The sequence below is a fragment of the Myxocyprinus asiaticus genome, chromosome 42 (genome assembly GCF_019703515.2).
Source record: "Myxocyprinus asiaticus isolate MX2 ecotype Aquarium Trade chromosome 42, UBuf_Myxa_2, whole genome shotgun sequence".
NCBI classification, from domain to species: Eukaryota; Metazoa; Chordata; class Actinopteri; order Cypriniformes; family Catostomidae; genus Myxocyprinus; species Myxocyprinus asiaticus.
Genome location: NC_059385.1, coordinates 35615860 through 35638766, shown reverse-complemented (window position 1 = coordinate 35638766; position 22907 = coordinate 35615860). Strand labels below are relative to the sequence as shown.

General features: G+C 37.5%; 1 protein-coding gene across 1 annotated transcript; it reads left to right on the top strand.

Moving 5' to 3' along the window:
* The first annotated feature begins 1864 nt into the window (after positions 1-1864).
* On the top strand, positions 1865-22219 carry LOC127432649 (serine/threonine-protein phosphatase 2A catalytic subunit beta isoform). The gene is made up of 7 exons (XM_051683971.1): positions 1865-2281; positions 11828-12037; positions 20022-20195; positions 20316-20405; positions 20862-21023; positions 21120-21238; positions 21492-22219. Exons 1-7 carry the CDS (start codon positions 2180-2182, stop codon positions 21562-21564), a joined length of 930 nt encoding a protein of 309 aa, XP_051539931.1. The 5' UTR covers positions 1865-2179; the 3' UTR covers positions 21565-22219.
* The last annotated feature ends 688 nt before the right edge of the window (positions 22220-22907 follow it).

The window sequence follows — 22907 nt, the reverse complement described above, 5'->3', positions numbered from 1 at the left end:
TAATAAATTTGCAAAGATTTCAAACAAACTTCTTTCACGTTGTCATTATGGGGTATTGTTTGTAGAATTTTGAGGAAAATAATGAATTTAATCAATTTTGGAATAAGGCTGTAACATAACAAAATGTGGAAAAAGTGAAGTGCTGTGAATACTTTCCGGATGCACTGTAAATGTATGCATTTGGTACAGTGGTTGAATAGCTGTATGCTTCAAATGAAAATTCTCTCATCATTTACTCACCCTCATGCCATCCCAGATGCGTATGACTTTCTTTCTTCTGCAGAACACAAATGAAGATTTTTAGAAGAATATTTCAGCTCTGTAGATCCTCACAATGCAAGTGAATGGTGACCAGAACTTTGAAAGTACAAAAAGCACATAAAGTTAGCATTAAAGATATGAATACGACTCCAGTGGTTTAATCCATGTCTTCAGAAGCTAAATTATAGGTGTGGGTGAGAAACAGATCAATATTTAAGTCATTTTTAATATGAATTAAATAAAAAAAAAAAAAAAAAAACTGCACAAAATTGATGCACTGTATTTTTAAGCAAATCCAGCACATTATTTTTTCACCCTCTTTCTTTAAACGAATATCAATACCTGTATACATCTTAATAAAATATTCAAAATCACACCAGAACATTTTTGATAGATACTGTCAAAAAAGAGGTGTACAATGCTTTCAATTTTAATGTTACTAAAAGCACATTTTAAATCAGAGTCTTTCCTAAATCATGCAATAACCTGTTTAACAGGGTAAATCCTGTGAATAATCTAAAACAAGACCTCACAAATCTTATTGGTCACACAATATCATCTTGTAATTTTAAAAGTTTCTTCCTAATCAATATTTAGAAATTGTGAATTCCAAAAAATTTTGGCTGAGGGAACTGCAACATTTTGACAGATTTTCCAAAGATAGCTGTTAATCATTTTTTATCTATAATACTTATACCTTCCAACTTAACAATGGAATCAACATTTGGTCTTGAAACAACGTTACATTTTAATAATTCAAGTTCAAAAGGAATAGCACCAATCACAGTCATAAACTCCTTAATGGATACTGGGAAGGAAAACTTTTCAGAGAATTCTGAGGATGTAAGTAAGTTGCCATTACTGTTAAATATTTGTCATCAATAAAAGTTCTTTTTTAAACCAAATGTCAAAAAAAGAAAAAAAAAGATTTATTTCTGTGCTTAATGTATTTATTGTTCCAAATTAAACCTCTGTGAGGGGAAAGGTTGTGCTTATACATAATCATCCAAGATAGCAACACCTGTTTATGGAAATTAGATGATTTAATGGGAAGTCTGCTGACATCAAAGTTACAATTAAGAATAAAGTCAATGCCTCTGATTTTCTTAAAAATTATATGTGGGATGTAAAACCATAACTTATCTCTAGAACGAATGTAATTTTGAATCCATTTGATTTTGAGGACAATGTTGGATGATTCAAAATCGAGTACATTTAACCCACCTTGATTAAATGGATTACAGAGAGTTTTTTTATTCAGATAGCGAGGCTTATTCCTCCAATGAAATTATATGTTTTTATTTACCTGATTAATTAGGGATTTTGGAACATCTATGAGCATTGCAGTATCTAGCAGTCTTTGATCAACATTCTGGGGGCCTGTAATGGCTTGTTTTGATTATCGGGGATTATTAGATGTTAAAATGTATTTAGTTTCTTTCACGTACTGTTTGTACACTAGATAACTTAATTTTATAAAGATGTGACCATTTAATGATGTGCCAATTTTATTCTGACATCTTGCATTGCTGAGCTGTTGATGGTCTTCTTAGCCGCAGGGGGTAGCAAGTAGTTCAGCCGCATGCCTTTCTGATGACGTCGCGGAAGACGAGCGCAGCGGCCATTACACAGCGCGTTTATGAGGAAGGTCGGAAGAAGCGCGAGGCGTCAACGGACAAAATCAGCGGATCCGACAAAAAACATATTTGAACAGAGAGCACTTACCACACATGACTAGTTAAAAAAAACACCGTGTGTCGAAATCTGGTGTTTAATGAAATAATATCCGTGTTTAACAGCAGTGAGCGGCGGCCCAGCCCAGCGCGTGAGTGTGGTAGAATTCATTTCAAGAGGATACTAATAATCACCGATTAATAATCGAAGAATCTGAGAAAATAGTGGAAGAATCGCGCCGGTGATGGATGATAAAGCGTTCACGAAGGATTTAGACCAATGGGTCGAGCAGCTGAACGAGTGCAAACAACTCACCGAGAACCAAGTGAGAACGCTCTGCGAGAAGGTACTGAACAATAGTATCATTTATACTTATGATTACATTTTGTTAAGTATATGTAGAAGATACAATATAGAAACAACATGGTTAATTTCAGATCATTTTCGTCATTTAATGACTTTTTTTGTGCTTGGTTTTAAACCGAATGCTTCAAGGTAAAGAAGGCTTAAGAACATTGTAATGATGGAGAACTGGTTTTATCCTTCTGGAGTCCAAAATCATTGGCTTCCGGTGTTGGCCAAATCAGATCGACATTCAAAATGAAATGACGATGAAGTGGTAGCCAAAATGTTTGACCCCGCTATAATGATGCTGTTTGTTATATGGTAACGTTGAGTTCATTGTATTTCATGAGTCTGTCGGTGTCAGCATTTCAGTTGATTAGTTGATTTATAAACGGAGTCATTGTCGTTATTATACCATCATTTGAATCTTGCAGCTTCGCGTATTAACCCTTAAATCAACACACACGTACAGTATCGTCTGTTTCTGTAAAATGTGGAAGACTTCAAATTACGTGTGTGGTTAAAGAATAACCTCGATTAAATTCACTTTATTTACTTTGAAACGAGCACTACAGCAGTTGTGTTTACATGTGATACAGGCATTACCCCACTGAACCCAGTTACTGTTAAACTAGATGACATTATTATGACTTCACGCTTATTTACTCAAATGAACGGATGATTGAGTCTTCAACCGAGCTCTTGAGAACATAAAACGATTTACCAAAACTAGACAGTGTTACAAAGTGAAGTAAACAATACAAGCTAGAACAGGTACAACCTTGTTTTAAATGGATTTTTGGTTCACCCAAAAATTTTCTTATTATTTACTCACCCTCAAGATATCCCAGATGTGACTTTCTTTCTTCACCAGAACACATTTGAAGAAAAATATCTCGGCTCTGTAGGTCCTTGAAATGCAAGTAAATGCAAAAAAAAAATCTAAACTAAGGGGGCTCAGTGGTAAAATACGCTGGCTACCACCCCTGGAGTTCGCTAGCTCGAATATCAGGGCGTGCTGAGTGACTCCAGCCAGGTCTCCTAAGCAACCAAATTGGCCCGGTTGCTAGGGAGGATAGAGTCACATGGGGTAACCTCCTCGTGGTCGCTATAATGTGGTTCGTTCTCGGTGGGGGCGTGGTGAGTTGAGCGTGGTTGCCGCGGTGGATGGCGTGAAGCCTCCACACGCGCTATGTCTCCGTGGCAACGCGCTCGACAAGCCATGTGATAAGAAGCATGGGTTGATGGTCTCAGACGTGGAGGCAACTGGGATTCGTCCTCCGCCACCCGGACTGAGGCGAATCGCTACACGACCACGAGGACTTAAAAAGCACATTGGGAATTGGGCATTCCGATTTGGGAGAAAAAGGAAAAAATAAATAAATAAACTAGCCACAAATTTGACACTTGTTATTTTCACATGCAAATGAGCTTGTGGTTCACTGCAAATGTTTGCCAGAAGTTTGCAGCTCTTCACCGATAATGGTAAACCTCCGGCAAACCTTTGGCAACAAAGGACAGTTTGCCACAAATTTCTTTTGCATGTGAAAATTATCTGTGGCAGATTTGCCGCAGGTTTGACTCTCTTGAAGCTCCAAAAATCACAGACAGTCAGCATCAATTTCATCCATACAACTCCAGCAGTTAATGTCTTCTAAAGCGAAATTATCGCTTCTGGTCTGAAAAAAATAAATATTTAAGTGCTTTTAAACTGTAAAGCATCGCTTCCAGTAAGCTTCATGAGAGCGCTGAGTTCAAGAGGTCTCATGTGACATTCGTGTTGCTATGATACCGACGTAATCTCACGTTCTCCACTTTGTTGAGACATCCAGGATAAGCATGCAAATGCACTATTGTGAGTAAATACAGATCTAAACCAAAACCAACCATGATACTGTACAGCATTCCTCCTCATTTGTAAACAGCACTGTTCATCCGGCTGTGATGCACTTGTGTCAGATCTCACATGAACATGCCATCGCAATTACGTCACACGCATACTGCTGCTGAACGGAAGCATTATTTAGAGTTTTAAAAAGTACTAAAAGTTTTCTATATTTTGCACCAAAAGTGATCGTGTTGCTTTAGAAGACATTAACCGCTGGAGTTGTATGGATGACGTTTATGCTGACTGTCTGTGATTTTTGGAGCTTCAAAAGAGAAATTTACATTCACTTGCATTATAAGGACCTACAGAGCTGAGACATTTTTCTTCAAATGTGTTCTGGTGAAGAAAGTCATACACACCTGGGATACTATGAGGGTGAGTAAATAATGAGAGTATTTTAATTTTTGGGTGAACTATCCCTTTAAATAGAACACAAATAGGAGTTTTTTTTAGATGACTCCGTCAGTAGTAAGGATGGGTTTTTATTGTCGTTTTATAGGTTTATAGGTGTTGTTCATAACGTTGATGAGTTTCTTTATTACTGAGATACAGCCTGTACTTTACATTTAAAATTACTTAATTTGCTTGCATGAGTCATTGTCATAAATATAATGTAGATCACACAAACAGGTGTTTCCAAACTGTCCAATACAGAGTACCACCATATAAGTGGGTATGTGCACAGTGCAAAATGGTGCTTTTCGCAACATTACTGGCTACAAATGTCTCTTATTGGCCAAGAAACTGTCTGTGTATTATTTAATTATTTAGTTTAAATTAAGTTTTACTGTCACTTGCATTTGAAGCATCATACACTAGTCCAGGGGTTTTCCAACTTTTTAATGCCAAGGACCCCCAGATATGATTATATGTTTGTGGGGAACCCCTTCCTAAAATTTAAAAGCAGCTTTATATTTTCATTTATAAAACCCAATTGTACTGTGTGAGAAAGTGTGACATAACATTAAAGATAGCATATTTGCTTTTATATCGTCATTGTACGAAAGCCAAAAGATATGACAAAAATATTCTCCAAAAATATTTATTTTGTAGTTACAATCTTTTTTCTTATCTTATTTTCACTTATGTTAATACCTGTAGAGAAAAATGTTCAATTAAATTCAGATGTATTTGTACTGTATTTTGCTTTCATAATATTGTTTAAAAGTATCTTTACTGAGAATATGGCTTTTTACAAGTAGTCATGACATGCATCTTTTTAAAAAAAATGTATTCCTTGGGGTTCACTTATGTTAGATAAGTTTATGGCACAAAACAGTCATAATGTAGTATTACATGACCTTTTTCTATCCTGTCTTTGGCCTTCTGTTTCAACTAGGTATAGCAGCAGGCCGGAGATCGCCAAATGGGGACGGAATCTCCAAAAGAGGGTGTAGTTACTGGAGAAGTGGGCAGGGTTGCTCCAAAAGGGGGCTGGTCCACACTGCCACACATGGTTAGGGAACGGGTTAGGTTAAGGGATCTCTAGATGTCTGTTGGCAGTCTGGAACTCCCGCCCCTTTTTGGAGCTTTTCCATATTTTTTATGTAAGCTACACCTCCAAAAAACAAACGTAGAACTTTGTTACTTTATTATCACTGTTATATCGAAATATTATAATTAGGGATGCACCGATACCACTTTTTCTCTTCCGATTCCGATATCGGAAATCTCAGTATTGGCCGATCCCGATCTAATACCAGTGTTGTTTTTTTGCATAATCAGTTTAGAATATCTTTACATTATTGTGTGGAACTAATTGGGAGTACTCTTTAATATATAAAGAATCACAAACCTCTAACTACACATTATTTCAATATAAATGTATAGCTTATTAAGAAAAACTTTTAACTAGTATACTGGATAATGTAGCAGCAAAATTAACAGTAATTCCAATATAAGTCATCAGTAGAAAAGAAGCCGTTTTTTTTTTGCAAATTTTTTTCAACTTGTATCTGGACTTTAAAGGATTCAGATCTCTTTTTTTGGTTCAGTTTATTTGTAAGATTACAGTTCACTTTTCATTCACACAGTTATTTTTTGGAACCCATTCAACTTAAATATTATTATAATTTGTAAACAAATTATGATAATAATAATATATTATAATAGTAATATATATTGATATATCTCAATCGTGCACCTCCAGTGCCATTCTAAATGCATAGTATAAGTGAACCGAACTTTTGAGCATCTACATCTGAGATGATGTTCGTGAGTAGTGCTCAAATATTGCGCACCACGTGAAGGCTAAAAATAGCCACGAGTGTGTGTGTGTAAACAGAGCAGCGCCACTCACTAACACGCTGGAGCTGCACGCGCATTTTATATATTTACTTATTAAACACAGCCTTTTGTGATTCACAGAACTATCGCACGTCTTCAAGTGGTTTGAATAAAATGCACGAGTCATATGAACTGCTTTAATTGTGTTTTTATGGTTCTTTTATGTCATTTTTTGAGCTTGACAGTTACGAACATGACTAACACACAGTATCGGATTTGGATCGAGCTTGTCGGACCGATACCTGATCCAAATGTCAGTATCGGAGCCGATACCGATCCAGGTATCGGATCGGTGTATCCCTAATTATAATGGCAGCATTTTAGATTTGTTACACCATTACTGATAGGCTTTTGTACTCAACGAACATGTCTGCGATTGTTTACAATGCTCAACCACTGGAGAGAAAAAAAATGTAAATAAAATGTTTTTTATTCAACGGAAATAGGTCTATCTAAATCAGGGGTGCCAAATTAATTTTGGGTCGTGGTCCTGATTGGACCAAGCGACACTGTTTGGGGGCCGAAGTTTATATTTATAAATTATATATATACTGTGTGTTTATGTGTATATACACTGGCGGCCAAAAGTTTGGAATAATATACAGATTTTGCTCTTATGGAAAGAAATTGGTACTTTTATTCACCAAAGTGGCATTCAACTGATCACAATGTATAGTCAGGACATTAATAATGTGAAAAATTACTATTACAATTTGAAAAAGTTAAAAGTTCAGAACTTCTTATACTACTTCAAGCTGACCTGATACTCGGGTGACGTTTTACCCCACGCTTGCTGTAGTCGGGCACTTCTCACGCACCTTACAGTCTAGCTGATCCCACAAAAGTTCAATGGGGTTAAGATCCATAACAGTCTTTTCCAGTTATCTGTTGTCCAATGTCTGTGTTTCTTTGCCCACTCAATCCTTTTCTTTTTGTTTTTCTGTTTCAAAAGTGGCTTTTTCTTTGCAATTCTTCCCATAAGGCCTGCACCCCTGAGTCTTCTCTTTACTGTTGTACATGAAAACTGGTGTTGAGCGGGTAGAATTCAATGAAGCTGTCAGCTGAGGACATGTGAGGTGTCTATTTCTCAAACTAGAGACTCTGATGTACTTATCCTCTTGTTTAGTTGTATCTGGGCCTTCCATTTTCTGTCCTTGTTTTTTTGAAGACTGTAGTGTACACCTTTGTATAAAATCTTCAGTTTTTTTGGCAATTTCAAGCATTGTATAGCCTTCATTCCTCAAAACAATGATTGACTGACAAGTATCTAGAGAAAGCTGTTTCTTTTTTGACATTTTTGACCTAATATTGACCTTAAGACATGCCAGTCTATTGCATACTGTGGCAACTCAAAAACAAACACAAAGACAATGTTAAGCTTCATTTAACGAACCAATTAGCTTTCAACAGTGTTTGATATAATGGCTAGTGATTTTCAAGGACCAGATTAGCAATTCAGCATGATTACTCAAGGATAAGTTAGAGTGATGGTTGCTGGAAATGGGGCCTGTCTAGATTTGATCAAAAATGACATTACAAATAGTGATGGTGCTGTTTTTTTACATCAGTAATATCCTGACTAATCTTTATGTTCAGTTGAATGCTACTTTGGTGAATTAAAGTACCAATTTCCTTCCGAAACCACAAAATCTGTACATTATTCCAAACTTTTGGCCGTGTGTGTGTGTGTGTGTGTGTGTGTGTGTGTGTTAGGGCTGCAACAACTAATCAATAAAATCGATAATTATCGATAATGGAAATCATCGACAACGAATTTCATTATCGATTAGTTGGATATTTGCAGTAAGCACGGAGAAGCCCTGTCAGTGACGTCACTTCACAGCCCAGTGAAAAATGTGTTGCATTATGAAACTCGTTTCAAAAACAGCAGAGACTAGTTCAAGCGGGAAAAGAAAGGACCCAAGTTGTCCAGCGCAGGAGAACACTTTATAAACACTTCAAAGAAGATGATAATGATCACACAGTTTAATGTGGAGTGGTTACGGCATCAGGTGCGTTTACAGAGTGATTGTGCTGTTTGATGCATGACAGTTCTCTCCAGCGCATCACTTACATTTTTCTGGTATGTTCTATGTTTTATAATGTAAACATGGTATGAATTAAAAATCAGCTGCTTATTTCGCAAAACTGTTTGTTCTTACTACAAGCGAGTCTCCGTTAAACTCTAACGAGCAAGAAAGCACGCGTATACGCATCAATGAAACTGATCACAATGGAGAAAGGGAGTGCAGTCATCAAACTGTCCAACATCATATCACGATTTCAGTTTCAATGTAATCACTTGTGCAGCTTTCATGGATATCAGACTGAAGTCTCAGCAGTCAAGGTGTGCTGGTTTTCTCCTGCTCATGTAAGCACATGTAATACAGTGAGCACCGGGATGAGTCTTTCAGCGCGAGAGTGAATTTGCACAGGGTTTACAGATGATTGTACTATATTAAACTGTATATAATGCTGAATATAATGTATAATAATGCTAAGGGTCCTGATAATGCCACATCATGTAATGTCTGATTTCACTAGTAAATTTATACTATGACAAACATTATTTTACTGGATAAGCCATACACTTTATTTATTTATTTTTTTTTTTTAAAGAATAATTTAGAAACATGTAATCAGTGAAAATACTATTAAAGAACTATAATATTAAAATACTTGTATGTAATCAGTGTGTACAAGCATATGTATCTAACATAATTATGTATTTTTCAGCTGGGCAGAATTATTATTTCTATTCTTGTGTCACTATTTCCCTCTGCTAGGCTGATTTATTTATTTATTTATTTTCCCCACTCCATACACTATGGATCATTTTACTCTTTAATGATGAGCATTTTTTGTTGAGTTTTACAAGTAAAGGAACTGTTTCTAATAATAATAATAATAATAATTTTTTAAAAATCCAAACGTAACTTTTCATGATTCAGGCTTTGTTCAAAGTTTTGTGAGAGTATTGAATTGTGAATTCAGTAATTAAAATCAAACCAAATGCTTAATTCCTTTATCATATCAGTTTTTTTGAAAAATCATATTTGAATAAAATACAGGAAAATAAATTTCAGTTTTTATCCAATTAATCGTAGAAATAATCGAAGATTAATCTATTATACACATACACTTCAAATGTATTGTATGTGTATTCTATACTGTACAATATTCTATATTGTATGTAGTGTATACTGTACAGTGTATGTTGTTGTTTGTATATTGTGTTGTGTGTAATTATGTGTTTATTAGATTTTAAATTGTGATGTGTAAATCAGTTTATTGTAAATTGGTTTATGTCTCATCACTGTCATGACTGCTATGTTGCTCGGAACTGCACCCAAGAATTTCACACACTATTGCACTTGTGTATATGGTTGTGTGACAATAAAAGTGATTTGATTTGATTATCAAAATAATCATTAGTTGCAGCCCTAGTGTATATATAGAGAGAGCGTGCGCTCTGGAAAAAATAAGATACCACTGCAAAATTATCAGTTTCTCTGGATTTACTATTTATAGGTCTGTGTTTGAGTAAAATGAACATTTGATTCATTCTATAAAGTACTGACAACATTTATCTCAAGTTCCAAATAAAAAAATTCCAAAGATGCAGTGTTTTCAGACCTTGAATAATGCAAAGAAAACAAGTTCATGAATATTCATTTGTAAACAACACAATACTAATGTTTTAACTTAGGAAGAGTTCAGAAATCAATATATGGTGGAATAACCCTGATTTTCAATCACAGCTTTCATGCGTCTTGGCATGCTCTCTACCAGTCTTTCACGTTGCTGTTGGGTGACTTTATGCCACTCCTGCAACAAAAATTCAAGCAGCTTGTCTTTGATCACATTTCAGAGGTTTTCAATGGGGTTCAGGTCTGGAGATTGGGCTGGCCATGACAGGGTCTTGATCCAGTGGTCCTCCATCCACACCTTGATTGACCTGGCTGTGTGGCATGGAGCATTGTCCTGCTGGAAAAACCAATCCTCAGAGTTGGGGAACATTGTCAGAGCAGAAGGAAGCAAGTTTATTTCCAGGATAACCTTGTAACCATGCGTCCTTCACAAAGATGAATCTGCCCGATACCAGCCTTGCTGAAGCACCCCCAGATCATCACCGATCCTCCACCAAATTTCACAGTGGGTGCAAGACACTGTGGCTTGAAGGGCTCTCCAGGTCTCCGTCTAACTATTAGATGACCAGGTGGAGGATCGGTGCTGATCTGGGGGTGCTTCAGCAAGGCTGGAATCAGGCAGATTCTGACTTGAACCAAATTGAGTTGCTGTGGCAGGACCTTAAACCCTCCAATGTGGCTGAATTAAAGCAGTTCTGCAAAGAAGAGTGGGCCAAAATTCCACCACAGTGTTGTGAAAGACTGATCTCCAGTTATCGGAAGCGTTTGCTTGCAGTTGTTGCTGCTAAAGGTGGCACAACCAGCTATTAGGTTTAAGGGGGCAGTTTTTCACATGGGTGATATAGGTGTTGGATAACGTTTTTGCTTCAATAAAAGAAATATATATTTGAAAACAGTATTTTGTGTTTACTCAGGTTGCCTTTTTTATGTTATATCATTTGAAGATCTAAAACAATTTAGTATGAAAAATACACAAAAATAGAAGAAATCAGGAAGGGGTGAGTACTTTTTCACAGCACTGAAAACCATTGTTTGACAACCTTAGAGCTCACAGTAGGTTTGTCTTTAAAGGTTTATAAGTTATTGTTAAAAATCAATTCCCCTATGGAAAACATGAGTGGGGTTTTTCCTTCCAGAACCAGAGTGTGGTGCGCACTATTCTCTTGGTTCTTCAGTTCTGTAGAGGAAGCTGAATGTGTGTATCTCCTTCTAAAGAAAGAATCGGCACAATGTTACAAACTTGGCTTGAAATCTAGAAATGCCAGTTTCGGAGTATGTAATTTTTTACATGACCTGCTTCCTTACTATTTGAACTTTAATAAAGCTTTAATGCATTTAACTGCATTTAAGATGTAACGCCGGGGTGTTTCCTTTTAAAGACACTCGACATGCAAGTTTTGCGAGAGTGCTTCTGTATTTACTTTTGTATTATTCCCTCATACTTTGCGATCTACATCACCTGAAGCTGTTTGGAAAGTTTAGAGTGCGTCTGGACTGTGAGTGGTGTAATTCTTCCTCTCCTCAGTCAGGCGTGAACTGCAGTGCTGCTCTCATGGGCCATCAGAGTTCAATGTGATCAAACGACTATTCGACAACTAAAATGTTTGTCGACAATTTATTATTGTTGACGTTGTCTACATTGTAATGTTGAGGTTAGGCTTGCACTGACAGAATTCTTAACACTCACTGACACTAACAGAGTTTCTTGTTGTCACACCTGCAGGCTAAAGAGATCCTCACTAAAGAGTCAAATGTTCAGGAGGTGCGCTGTCCCGTCACAGTGTGTGGAGATGTGCACGGCCAGTTTCATGACCTCATGGAGCTGTTCAGAATCGGTGGGAAGTCACCAGACACCAACTATCTGTTCATGGGCGACTATGTAGACAGAGGCTATTACTCGGTGGAGACAGTCTCACTGCTTGTTGCACTAAAGGTAAATTGCATTTACTACATATTTAAATGGTGTAGGCTCATTGAGTTTTTTACTCAACCAGAGGTCCCCAATCAAAACATTTAGTTTATCCTTTTTTTTTAATTTTATTTTACTGATAAAAGATAAACATAAATTATGATGAAAGCTAAAATATGAAATGACATGTATCAATATTTTCTGAGTAATTTATTATTTTGTAGAGGGGGTCAAAATGGTATTTTCCATCTACGATTTTGGAGCAAAACTACAGGTCAAAAAATAACCGTAGAAAGGTGTCAGCATCTTTATTTTATTGTTACACACAGGAACTAAAAACAAAACGTTTTTCATTTCGGTTCGTTCTGAGCGGTTCAGAAGTTCAGCAGCCTCCTTTCCAAAAGGTTACCGGTTTGAACAAAATAAAAGAATGGTTAATAACATTCTTTTAAAATGACAGTACACTATAGGCCTTCACGGGTCCACCCTAACCCAAGACCTGACCCGGGACCTGTACGGGTTCGGATCCACGTTTTATACAGTTGTCTAGGTAGGGTCCCATTCTATTGCTGCGGGTCCCGGGTCTGTTTAACATTGTGTAATACCTGAGAAGACCCGGCCGTGATCAGACAGCGCTGATGATGATGGTGCTGTGTGTGTGTGTGTGTGTGTGTGTGTGTGTGTGTGTGTGTTGTAACTTAAAACATTTTTTCTAAAAAGCACCTAGTGACAAATCTAGCGACTTTATGGACAAATCTTAGCTACTTTCCGTAGAAGAGTCGCCAGTACTGTTGCGCAAGGTCTTGCTTACTCGCCACAGGGACACCTCTTTGCATCTACTCTATTCAGTGAGTGACAGACAGAGGAGCAGCACATTCATTTGACCACACGGCAGCTGACATAGATGTGAATGAGCTGCGCATGTGCAAACAGAGTTGCCAAGGACCAGTCAATAATCTGTATGGTTTGCTCCTCATTTGTTTTAATTTAAACAATTTAATTTGACCATTATTTTTCATCATTTGATCATTTGACTTGTTAATATAGCCGAAATCGCAGCACAGCCGTTGTCATTGTTAGAAAATCTGGGTTTTAGCAGTGCAGAGCAGCTGCTTGGAAGTGACTACTGGTTAACATGTAGTCTTAATGGGCTGCGTTTCAGTCACTATTTCATACTCGTTCCATTGTCTGACAACAGAAACAGAACAAATATGTAAATGAGAACAGCTTTATTGGGAATTTGGCTGTATTATAATATAGTATGTGAGCACAGAAAGTAGGAAAGAAGCAAACAGATGTAAAGGGCTGACACAAGGCAGAATGCAAATACGACGCGATGACGTAATGAATATGCTGATTAACACATGACGTCATTTAGCGACTTTGAGCAGGCTTTAGCTACTTTTCATTGAAAGTAGTTGGCAACACTGGGAGTTAAGGCACACGAAAGCAAATTAGCAATGCTAACGTTAGCACCCATTGTAATGAACAAGCAATCATTATTATAGTTCAAAAGGTCAAACAGTCGAAGCTATTTTATGTGAGATACAAAAAAACTGCAAAACTGATTCTAAAAAAGTTGTGTATGTCATCTGTCACTGTGACAGCAAGTGGACTTTTGAAGCTGAAATAATGAGTGGATTAGCTATGCTGTTTCAATCAGCAAGAGAGGAATCACAGAAAACCAGGATGTATTTTACCAACTTTCTTGGCAAGGAGGATGGATTATATGTGTCACGGCCAGGCACAGGGGAGAAGGCAACTAACGTTACATTAGGCAAGACACAAAGTTTTGTTTTCACAACTGGTAAATTAACTTGTTAACAGCAATCAGCTGTGAAATCGGTGTTGATCAGGTCTGTGTCTCCCGTCCGGGTCCCAGCTAGGGATGGGCATTTTGGTCATTTTGTCTACTCAAGTACTCGTACTAATTACTCGAGTACTCATCGAGTACTTGAGGGGCAATGACATGTTCATAACTGTATATATATAATAACATGTCTGACAAACGTCTGTAGGTGCTGCATTGTGTCTTGTTGTTCCAGTGTATTGTCTATTCATCATTATAGGCTTTTATAAAATAAAATGTTACAAAATGTACAAAAGATTGCATAATCAAAATATAATGCTTCATATTTTGTCATTATGTGAAGATTCACTGCCCAGCTCGGAAAGAATGTGCACAATGCGTGTCTGTCTGTTCTTCCTTCAGGTTACCGTAGTAATCTTTGTAAGCGTGCACCAGTTTTAGTGACTGTCTGAACCGTCTATTTTCAAATCGCATTTGGCATATCAGGAGACTCCATAACCATCGCATTTTTAATATGTGTTTTAATTTGAAGTTCAGTTTTGAAGACGCTGCATTCTGTTCCATTTAGCTGCGCTCTGTCTAGCTGTTTGAAACACTCGCCTGCTGTATATGCACTGCTTCAGCGCATTGAGTCCACTGCCATACTGCCTGGTGTGTGTGTGTGTTCGTGCGTGCGTCAAAGTGTTCGCTCTTGTGGGGAAAGCCTCAATGCTCCGTATTGTGTCTGCTGTGATTCTTGAAGCATTCCATTCAACTCAGAGAGTCTGAATTTCCACCTTTCAACTGGGGAAAGTGCAATGGAATGACACTTCATATCGGACATCTAACTTAGAAACTCGTGCGGAAATCTTCATTTGTTACGTCGAGATGCAGGTGTGTGTTGCACTTTTTTGTGTTGCTTTTCTAAAGTTGGAGGGCCTATAACTCCAGAAGTGTTAAAGATATTTTAATATCCTTTTAGATTCTGGTTCTGAACAAATTTTATGTTTTGTATCTTAATTTTTAAGGTCCTGTATGGTTAAATCCCAGAAATATTGTTAAAAACCAAATGTGGGTCACATGGTATGAAGCTATTTTTTCTTATCCTGTCTAGGGCAGAAGTACAAATAATGTTAAATACATATATACAGGGCTCGACATTAAGCATTTTGATGTGCTTGTCCACGGACAAGTAAATCAGACATTCATTTGTCGTGTAAAAAATGTACTTGTCCAGAGAGAAAAAAGGACATTTAAGTATTGGTTACATTATAGTACAAGTAGTAACATGTCAAAGTTTCTGTTGTATGTTTTCTAAAATTACGACCGATGCCCAACCTAATAGTATTATACCTATGCAATCAACTCGATTCTCAGAAATGTAAACCGCACTGGGTAGGGGAGGAGGCTATTGTCAAATGGTAGTTAAATTGTTACGTGGTTGTCAAATAAAGAAAAGCCACCTTTTACAGCAGGTGCGCTCGCGCTTCTATGGAATAAGATCTGCTTATTATACATCATGCTATTGCAGAAAGATCTACCATGCACAACACATTGTCACGATACCAACATTTCAGTAGTCTGTAGTGAAATATGATTTTTGACATCAGCTTCAATACCATAACAAATAATAGCCTAACACTAAATAATTTGTAGTTATATGGCTTATTCAACAGTAGGATACGGTCAGTATATAAAATAGCAATAAAAAAAACGATGAATAGAACAAATTAAAAACACTAGAACAAAAATACAAATTAAGAAAAAAAGTGCTTTTTAAACAGCTTTTAAAAAAAATGTACAGAAGTATCAATCATTCAAGTATGATTCAGAATGAAATGCGGCATATAACTATAGGCTGCTGGTCTTCACTGTATGATTATAATACATTAATACTTTTTAAAGCTACTAAAGTTATACAGTCAAGAGCAGTGAGTGTTTTCTCATTTTCTTATGATTGTTCGATTATTATAATGACTTAATAGACGGCAGCAGGTCTATTAGCTTACATTTATACTTACAAGTATGACATTTTATTACAAATCTGCTTTTTTCTCTGCTATTTACATTCGCTTTAGACATCACTCTCTGTGTTTACGTGAATACCTCACCAACACTGGAATTTTGAAATGTATTTGACTGTTCAGGTGTGGATTAGCACGAGCATTTTCGGAACGCGTATGTTCAGCACACACACATACGCCGCCTGTCAATCAAACAGGGCGCAGCCGTTACTAGATCACTAGCGAATTATAAAATTGCGTGCTCTTATTTCAACAGCAGAATAAGAATATGAACTTTTCTAATAAGTGACACAGGCCTAGGCACAAATATATCCAGTTATATTTTCATTATTGAAGTATATATATATATATATATATATATATATATACACACACACACACACATACACACACACACACACACACAGTGCATCCGGAAAGTATTCACAGCGCTTCACTTTTTCCACATTTTGTTATGTTACAGCCTTATTCCAAAATGGATTAAATTCATTATTTTCCTCAAAATTCTACAAACAATATCCCATAATGACAACGTGAAAGAAGTTTCTTTGAAATCTTTGCAAATTTATTAAAAATAAAAAACGAAACAAAAATCACATGTACAAAAGTATTCACAGCCTTTGCTCAATACTTTGTTGAAGCACCTTTGGCACCAATTACAGCCTCAAGTCTATTTGAGTATGATGCTACAAGCTTGGCACACCTATTTTTGGGCAGTTTCTCCCATTCTTCTTTGCAGGACCTCTCAAGCTCCATCAGGTTGGATGGGGAGCGTCGGTGCACAGCCATTTTCAGATCTCTCCAGAGATGTTCAATCGGGTTCAAGTCTCGGCTCTGGCTGGGCCACTCAAGGACATTCACAGAGTTGTCCCGTAGCCACTCCTTTGTTATCTTGGCTGTGTGCTTAGGGTCGTTGTCCTGTTGGAAGATGAACCTTCGCCCCAGTCTGTGGTCCAGAGCGCTCTGGAGCAGGTTTTCATCAAGGATGTCTCTGTACATTGCTGCATTCATCTTTCCCTCAATACTGACTAGTCTCCCAGTTCCTGCCGCTGAAAAACATCCCCACAGCATGATGCTGCCACCACCATGCTTCACTGTAGGGATGGTATTGGCCAGGTGATGAGCGGTGCCTGGTTTCCTCCAGACATGACGCTTGCCATTCAGGCCAAAGAGTTCAATCTTTGTTTCATCAGACCAGAGAATTTTGTTTCTCATGGTCTGAGAGTTCTTCAGGTGCCTTTTGGCAAACTCCAGGCGGGCTGTCATGTGCCTTTTACTGAGGAGTGGCTTCCGTCTGGCCACTCTACCATACAGGCCTGATTGGTTGAGTGCTGCAGAGATGGTTGTTCTTCTGGAAGGTTCTCCTCTCTCCACAGAGAAATGCTAGAGCTCTGTCAGAGTGACCATCGGGTTCTTGGTCACCTCCCTGACTAAGGCCCTTTTCTCCCAATCGCTCAGTTTGGCCGGGCGGCCAGCTCTAGGAAGAGTCCTGGTGGTTCCAAACTTATTCCATTTACGGATGATGGAGGCCATTGTGCTCATTGGGACCTTCAATGCTGCAGAAATTTTTGTGTACCTTTCCCCAGATCTGTGCTTCGATACAATCCTGTCTCTGAGGTCTACAGACAATTCCTTGGACTTCATGGCTTGGTTTGTGCTCTGACATGCACTGTTAACTGTGGGACCTTATATAGACAGGTGTGTGCCTTTCCAAATCATGTCCAATCAACTGAATTTACCACAGGTGGACTCCAATCAAGTTGTAGAAACATCTCAAGGATGATCAGTGGAAACAGGATGCACCTGAGCTCAATTTTGAGTGTTATGGCAAAGGCTGTGAATACTTATGTACATGTGATTTTTATTTTATTTTATTTTTTTTTTATAAATTTGCAAAGATTTCAAACAAACTTCTTTCACGTTGTCATTTTTGAGGAAAATAATGAATTTAATCCATTTTGGAATAAGGCTGTAACATAACAAAATGTGGAAAAAGTGAAGCGCTGTGAATACTTTCCGGATGCACTGTATGTGTGTGTGTATGTGTATATGTATATATGTGTGTGTGTGTGTGTGTGTATGTGTATATATATCTCACACACACACACACAGTTGAATTCAGAAGTTTTTTAGTACATACGTCTATTCATCCAATGTTGTACATTTAGGTTGAAGTTAAATTAAAACTCATTTTTTAACTACTCCACAGATTTCATATTAGCAAACTATAGTTTTGGCAAGTCGTTTAGGACATCTACTTTGTGCATGACACAAGTAATTTTTCCAACAGTTGTTTACAGACAGATTGTTTCATTTTTAATTGACTATATCACAATTCCAGTGGGTCAGAAGTTTACATGCACTTCTTAACTAAGTTAACTGTGCCTTTAAGCAGCTTGGAAAATTCCAGAAAATGATGTCAAGCCTTAGACATTTTGCATTTAGCTTCTGATAGGGGGTGTACTGAATTAGAGGTGTACCTGTGGATGTATTTTAAGGCCTACCTTCAAACTAGTGCCTCTTTTCTTCATACTATGGGAAAATAAAAAATAAAAATTAGCCAAGACCTCAGAAAAAAAAATTGTGGACCTCCACAAGTCTGGTTCATCCTTGGGAGCAATTTCCAAATGCCTGAAGGTACCACGTTCATCTATACAAACAATAGTACGCACATATAAACACCATGGGATCATGCAGCCATCATACCACTCAGGAAGGAGACTAAAAGATGAATGTAGTCTGGTGCAAAAAGTGCAAATCAATCCCAGAACAACAGCAAAGGACCTTGTGAAGATGCTGGAGGAAACAGGTAGACAAGTATCTATATCCACAATAAAACGAGTCCTATATCGACATAACCTGAAAGGCTGCTCAGCAAGGAAGAAACCACTGCTCCAAAACGCCATAAAGACAGACTACAGTTTGCAAGTGCACATGGGGACAAAGATCTTACTTTTTGGAGAAATGTCCTCTGGTCTAATGAAAGAAAAATGTAACTGTTTGGCCATAATGACCATCGTTATGTTTGGAGGAAAAAGGGTGAAGCTTGCAAGCCGAAGAACACCATCCCAACCGTGAAGCATGGGGGTGCAGCATCATGTTGTGGGGGAGCTTTGTTGCAGGAGGGACTGGTGCACTTCACAAAAAAGATGGCATCATGAGGAAGGAAAATTATGTGGATATATTGAAGCAACATATTAAGACATCAGCCAGGAAGTTAAAGCTCGATCGCAAATGAGTCTTCCAAATAGACAATTACCCCAAGCATACCTCCAAATTTGTGGCAAAATGGCTTAAAGCCAACAAAGTCAAGGTATTGGAATGGCCATCACAAAGCCCTGACCTCAATCCCATAGAAAATTTGTGGGCAGAACTGAAAGCGTGTGCGAGCAAGGAGGTCTATAAACCTGACTCAGTTACACCAGTTCTGTCAGGAGGAATGGGCCAAAATTCCAGCAACTTCTTGTGAGAAGCTTGTGGAAGGCTACCCAAAACGTTTGACCCAAGTTAAACAATTTAAAAGCAATGCTACCAAATAATAACACAGTGTATGTAAATGGACCCACTGGGAATGTGATGAAATAAAAGCTGAAATAAATCTCTCTACTATTATTCTGACAGTTCACATTCTTAAAATAGTGATCCTAACTGACCTAAGACAGAGAATGTTTTCTACGATTAAATGTCAGGAAGTTTAAATGTATTTGGCTAAGGTGCATGTAAACATCTGACTTAAACTGTGTGGAGAGAAAAAAAAAAAAAATATATATATATATATATATATATATATATATATATATATATATATATATAGTGCTGAAGTCAAATGATTTTAGTAATAGACCTACAAATCGCTGTGTATAAATAAAATAATGATGCTGACACCTTTCTGTGGTTGTTTTGCTCCAAAATCCATGGTGAAAATTTTAATTTTGACCCCATCTAGAAAATGGATTACTCATTAAATATTGATACATGGCATTTAATGCTTTGGCTTTTATCGTCATTTAAGTTGTTCTTTCTTCAGAAAGCGTATTTAAAATTTCAGCAGGGGAAGTTTCTAAAATTTGGTTGATTTAACCTGGAATAACATTGCAGTGATCTCCTTTTTTGTTGGAAACAATCTGGAACACCTGGAAAAGTCCTTCACGTTAACAACACAGTTTAACCTCTCATTCGTCTACCTCATTTGTAGGTTCGTTATCCAGAACGCATCACGATATTGCGAGGAAACCACGAGAGCAGACAGATTACACAGGTGTACGGTTTCTATGACGAGTGCTTGAGGAAATACGGCAATGCAAATGTCTGGAAATACTTCACAGATCTCTTTGACTATCTTCCCCTCACGGCACTAGTGGATGGGCAGGTGAGCAATGTTCTTCCTCTGGAAAATACACTGTGTAACTAAAAGCAATGATTGTTAACTTTACTCATATTCATACACTGTGATATTTGTTAACGATGGATGTAACTCTCTCTCTGGAAGATCTTCTGTCTGCATGGTGGTCTCTCTCCATCTATAGACACGCTGGATCATATTCGTGCTCTGGATCGTCTGCAGGAGGTCCCACACGAGGTCAGAACAGCCACAAACTACTGTCATCATGCACTGCTTTAAATTGAAATCACATCAAAATATGTGCCATATATTGAAACTTGGTTAAATGTGTTAAACAGAGCTCAGAGTACAGCACTCTTATTTGTAACTATTTGTAAATATTTAACAAACAAGGGATGGTGATTTGTAGAACTGTTAATGATGAGCGTTCAAAGTAGTGTTCAGCCCTGAAGGATCGTAAAATCAGTCTAATGACAGGCTTTTTAGGAAACGTAGTGGCCAAATAAAGCTCATGAAATCATTGCGATATTCACAGTAGTCCTTAATTTTAGATTGCCTGCAAAATCATCATGATTTTATTGTGAATACTTGATATATCGCCCAGCCCTGAATGTGGAGGGTCTTTAAAGTGTGTGAGAGATATGGCATGTATAAAGCACTTGTTTTCATGATGTTGCTGTAAATCTATTTCAGGGGCCGATGTGTGATCTACTGTGGTCAGATCCTGATGATCGTGGTGGTTGGGGAATATCTCCTCGAGGTGCAGGATACACCTTTGGACAAGACATCTCTGAAACCTTCAATCATGCTAACGGCCTCACGCTGGTGTCACGCGCTCATCAGCTCGTCATGGAGGTACAAGACAATTAAATTAAATCGTCTACTATTCTGTGAAATAGATCGAAATAGATTAATACAAAGCAAAAACTTTTTTTCTTTTTTTTTTTTCAGGGATACAACTGGTGTCATGATAGGAATGTCGTCACTATCTTCAGTGCGCCAAACTACTGCTATCGCTGCGGCAACCAGGCCGCCATTATGGAACTGGACGACACTCTTAAATATTCGTTGTAAGTTACAGTTATGATCGTGAATATTTAATTTCTTTCAGATAAAAGCCATGTGTACTTTTAATTTAAAGGGTGAATCTCTCAAATTCTGCCAAGAATGGATCCCAAAATCAAAAATTTGCATGGAAATGAGCCATATTTTTAAGGCTTTCTTTTTTTGTTTTGATTAATTTTACATTGATATTATTTTCATGACAATTAAGCCACAAACAGCATGAAGATATTTTGTAAGCATTTCATTTTTGTTTCCCAGCCTTCAGTTTGATCCAGCCCCTCGACGCGGAGAGCCCCACGTCACCCGCCGCACACCTGACTACTTCCTGTAAACGAGCACTGGCCTGACCTGAAACACCTCTACAGCAAATGACAGATTACCACAAATCCAAACATGCATACGTCTATTCATCCAATGTTGTACATAATGGGGGATGTGAGATTGAAACACTAACACGGACCAAATGTGCCATACAAGCATTTATTGCCCAAATCCAGTCGCTCTGTCTCAGTAATGCTACAAAGTGTCTTGTTTTAGCCTATAGTGCAATTGCCTGCTGTATAAAATGAATAGAAATGTTCCCTTCATTCTTGAATTGTAAGTTACTCTGAGTATAAAAACAAACATAAGTGAAGACTAGTCTTCTCTCTCACAGTATCACTGGAAAATTGTCCTTTAAGTTGGCAATGCCTGGCATGTGACATTTTATACAAGTGCACAAGCTTATATTCTATCCTGTCTCTTCACTGAAAAACAAACGAAAAAATCCTATTTGGAAAGAATATTGAAAGTGAAGAAGCTTCCGTCGTGGGAGTGAACGCCTGAGTGTGTATTTGGACTGTATCTAACTGTCCCTCTGTCTAAACTGAACATTTTCTTTTCTTTTGTGTTTATTGTCTTCTGTGTATTTGTCAATAAGTGATAGCTTCCTCTTTGATGTATTTGAACTAATAAAGTACTTTTAATCACAAGCTACTCTAAAACAATAGGCTGGTTGTGCTTTTATTTCAAATTGCTAACATGAAACTGCCCTTGCAATCCAGTGAAACAGGATATTCAATGAGAAAAAATGTAGGGTGGTACTTTATTTTATCTCTCTGGAAATGATTGGATGGTAAAAAAGTGGGCATTCCATTTGGAATTGCTTATCCCTGTGCCCCAAGGCTTTAGGTTGGAGGATGTAATGCTCAAAAATATTGGTCTTTCAATGTCTTAGGCCATATTCACACTAATCTGTTTTAGTTTAAAAACTCCAGTCATAATTTCCAAACTATGCGGTAATGGAGCACAATTTTGGTGAAGGAAAATGCCTCTAGAGTAGATGAGTGACGTAAACAGCTAAATCGATGTGTTTTCAAATGAAAAGGGATTATGCGAGGCCTTAGGCTACATCCACGCTAATCCGTTTTGTTTGATAATTCAGTTTTCAGTGTCTAACATCGATTTCCAAAGTATGCGGTTATGGAGAGCATTTTGAAATGCTCAGTTTTGTGGTGGAGGAAAATCAAAAATCTTACATGATTTTGCCTCATTATTAACTACTTTTAAAATGCATACCAAAAAGAAATGCTTTAAAACTGTTAGAGTTTAAGAACTGTATAAACTGCATTTACACGTAAAAACAAAGGAAATCTGAGTAAACACAAAATACAGTTTTTAAAATTATTTATTGAA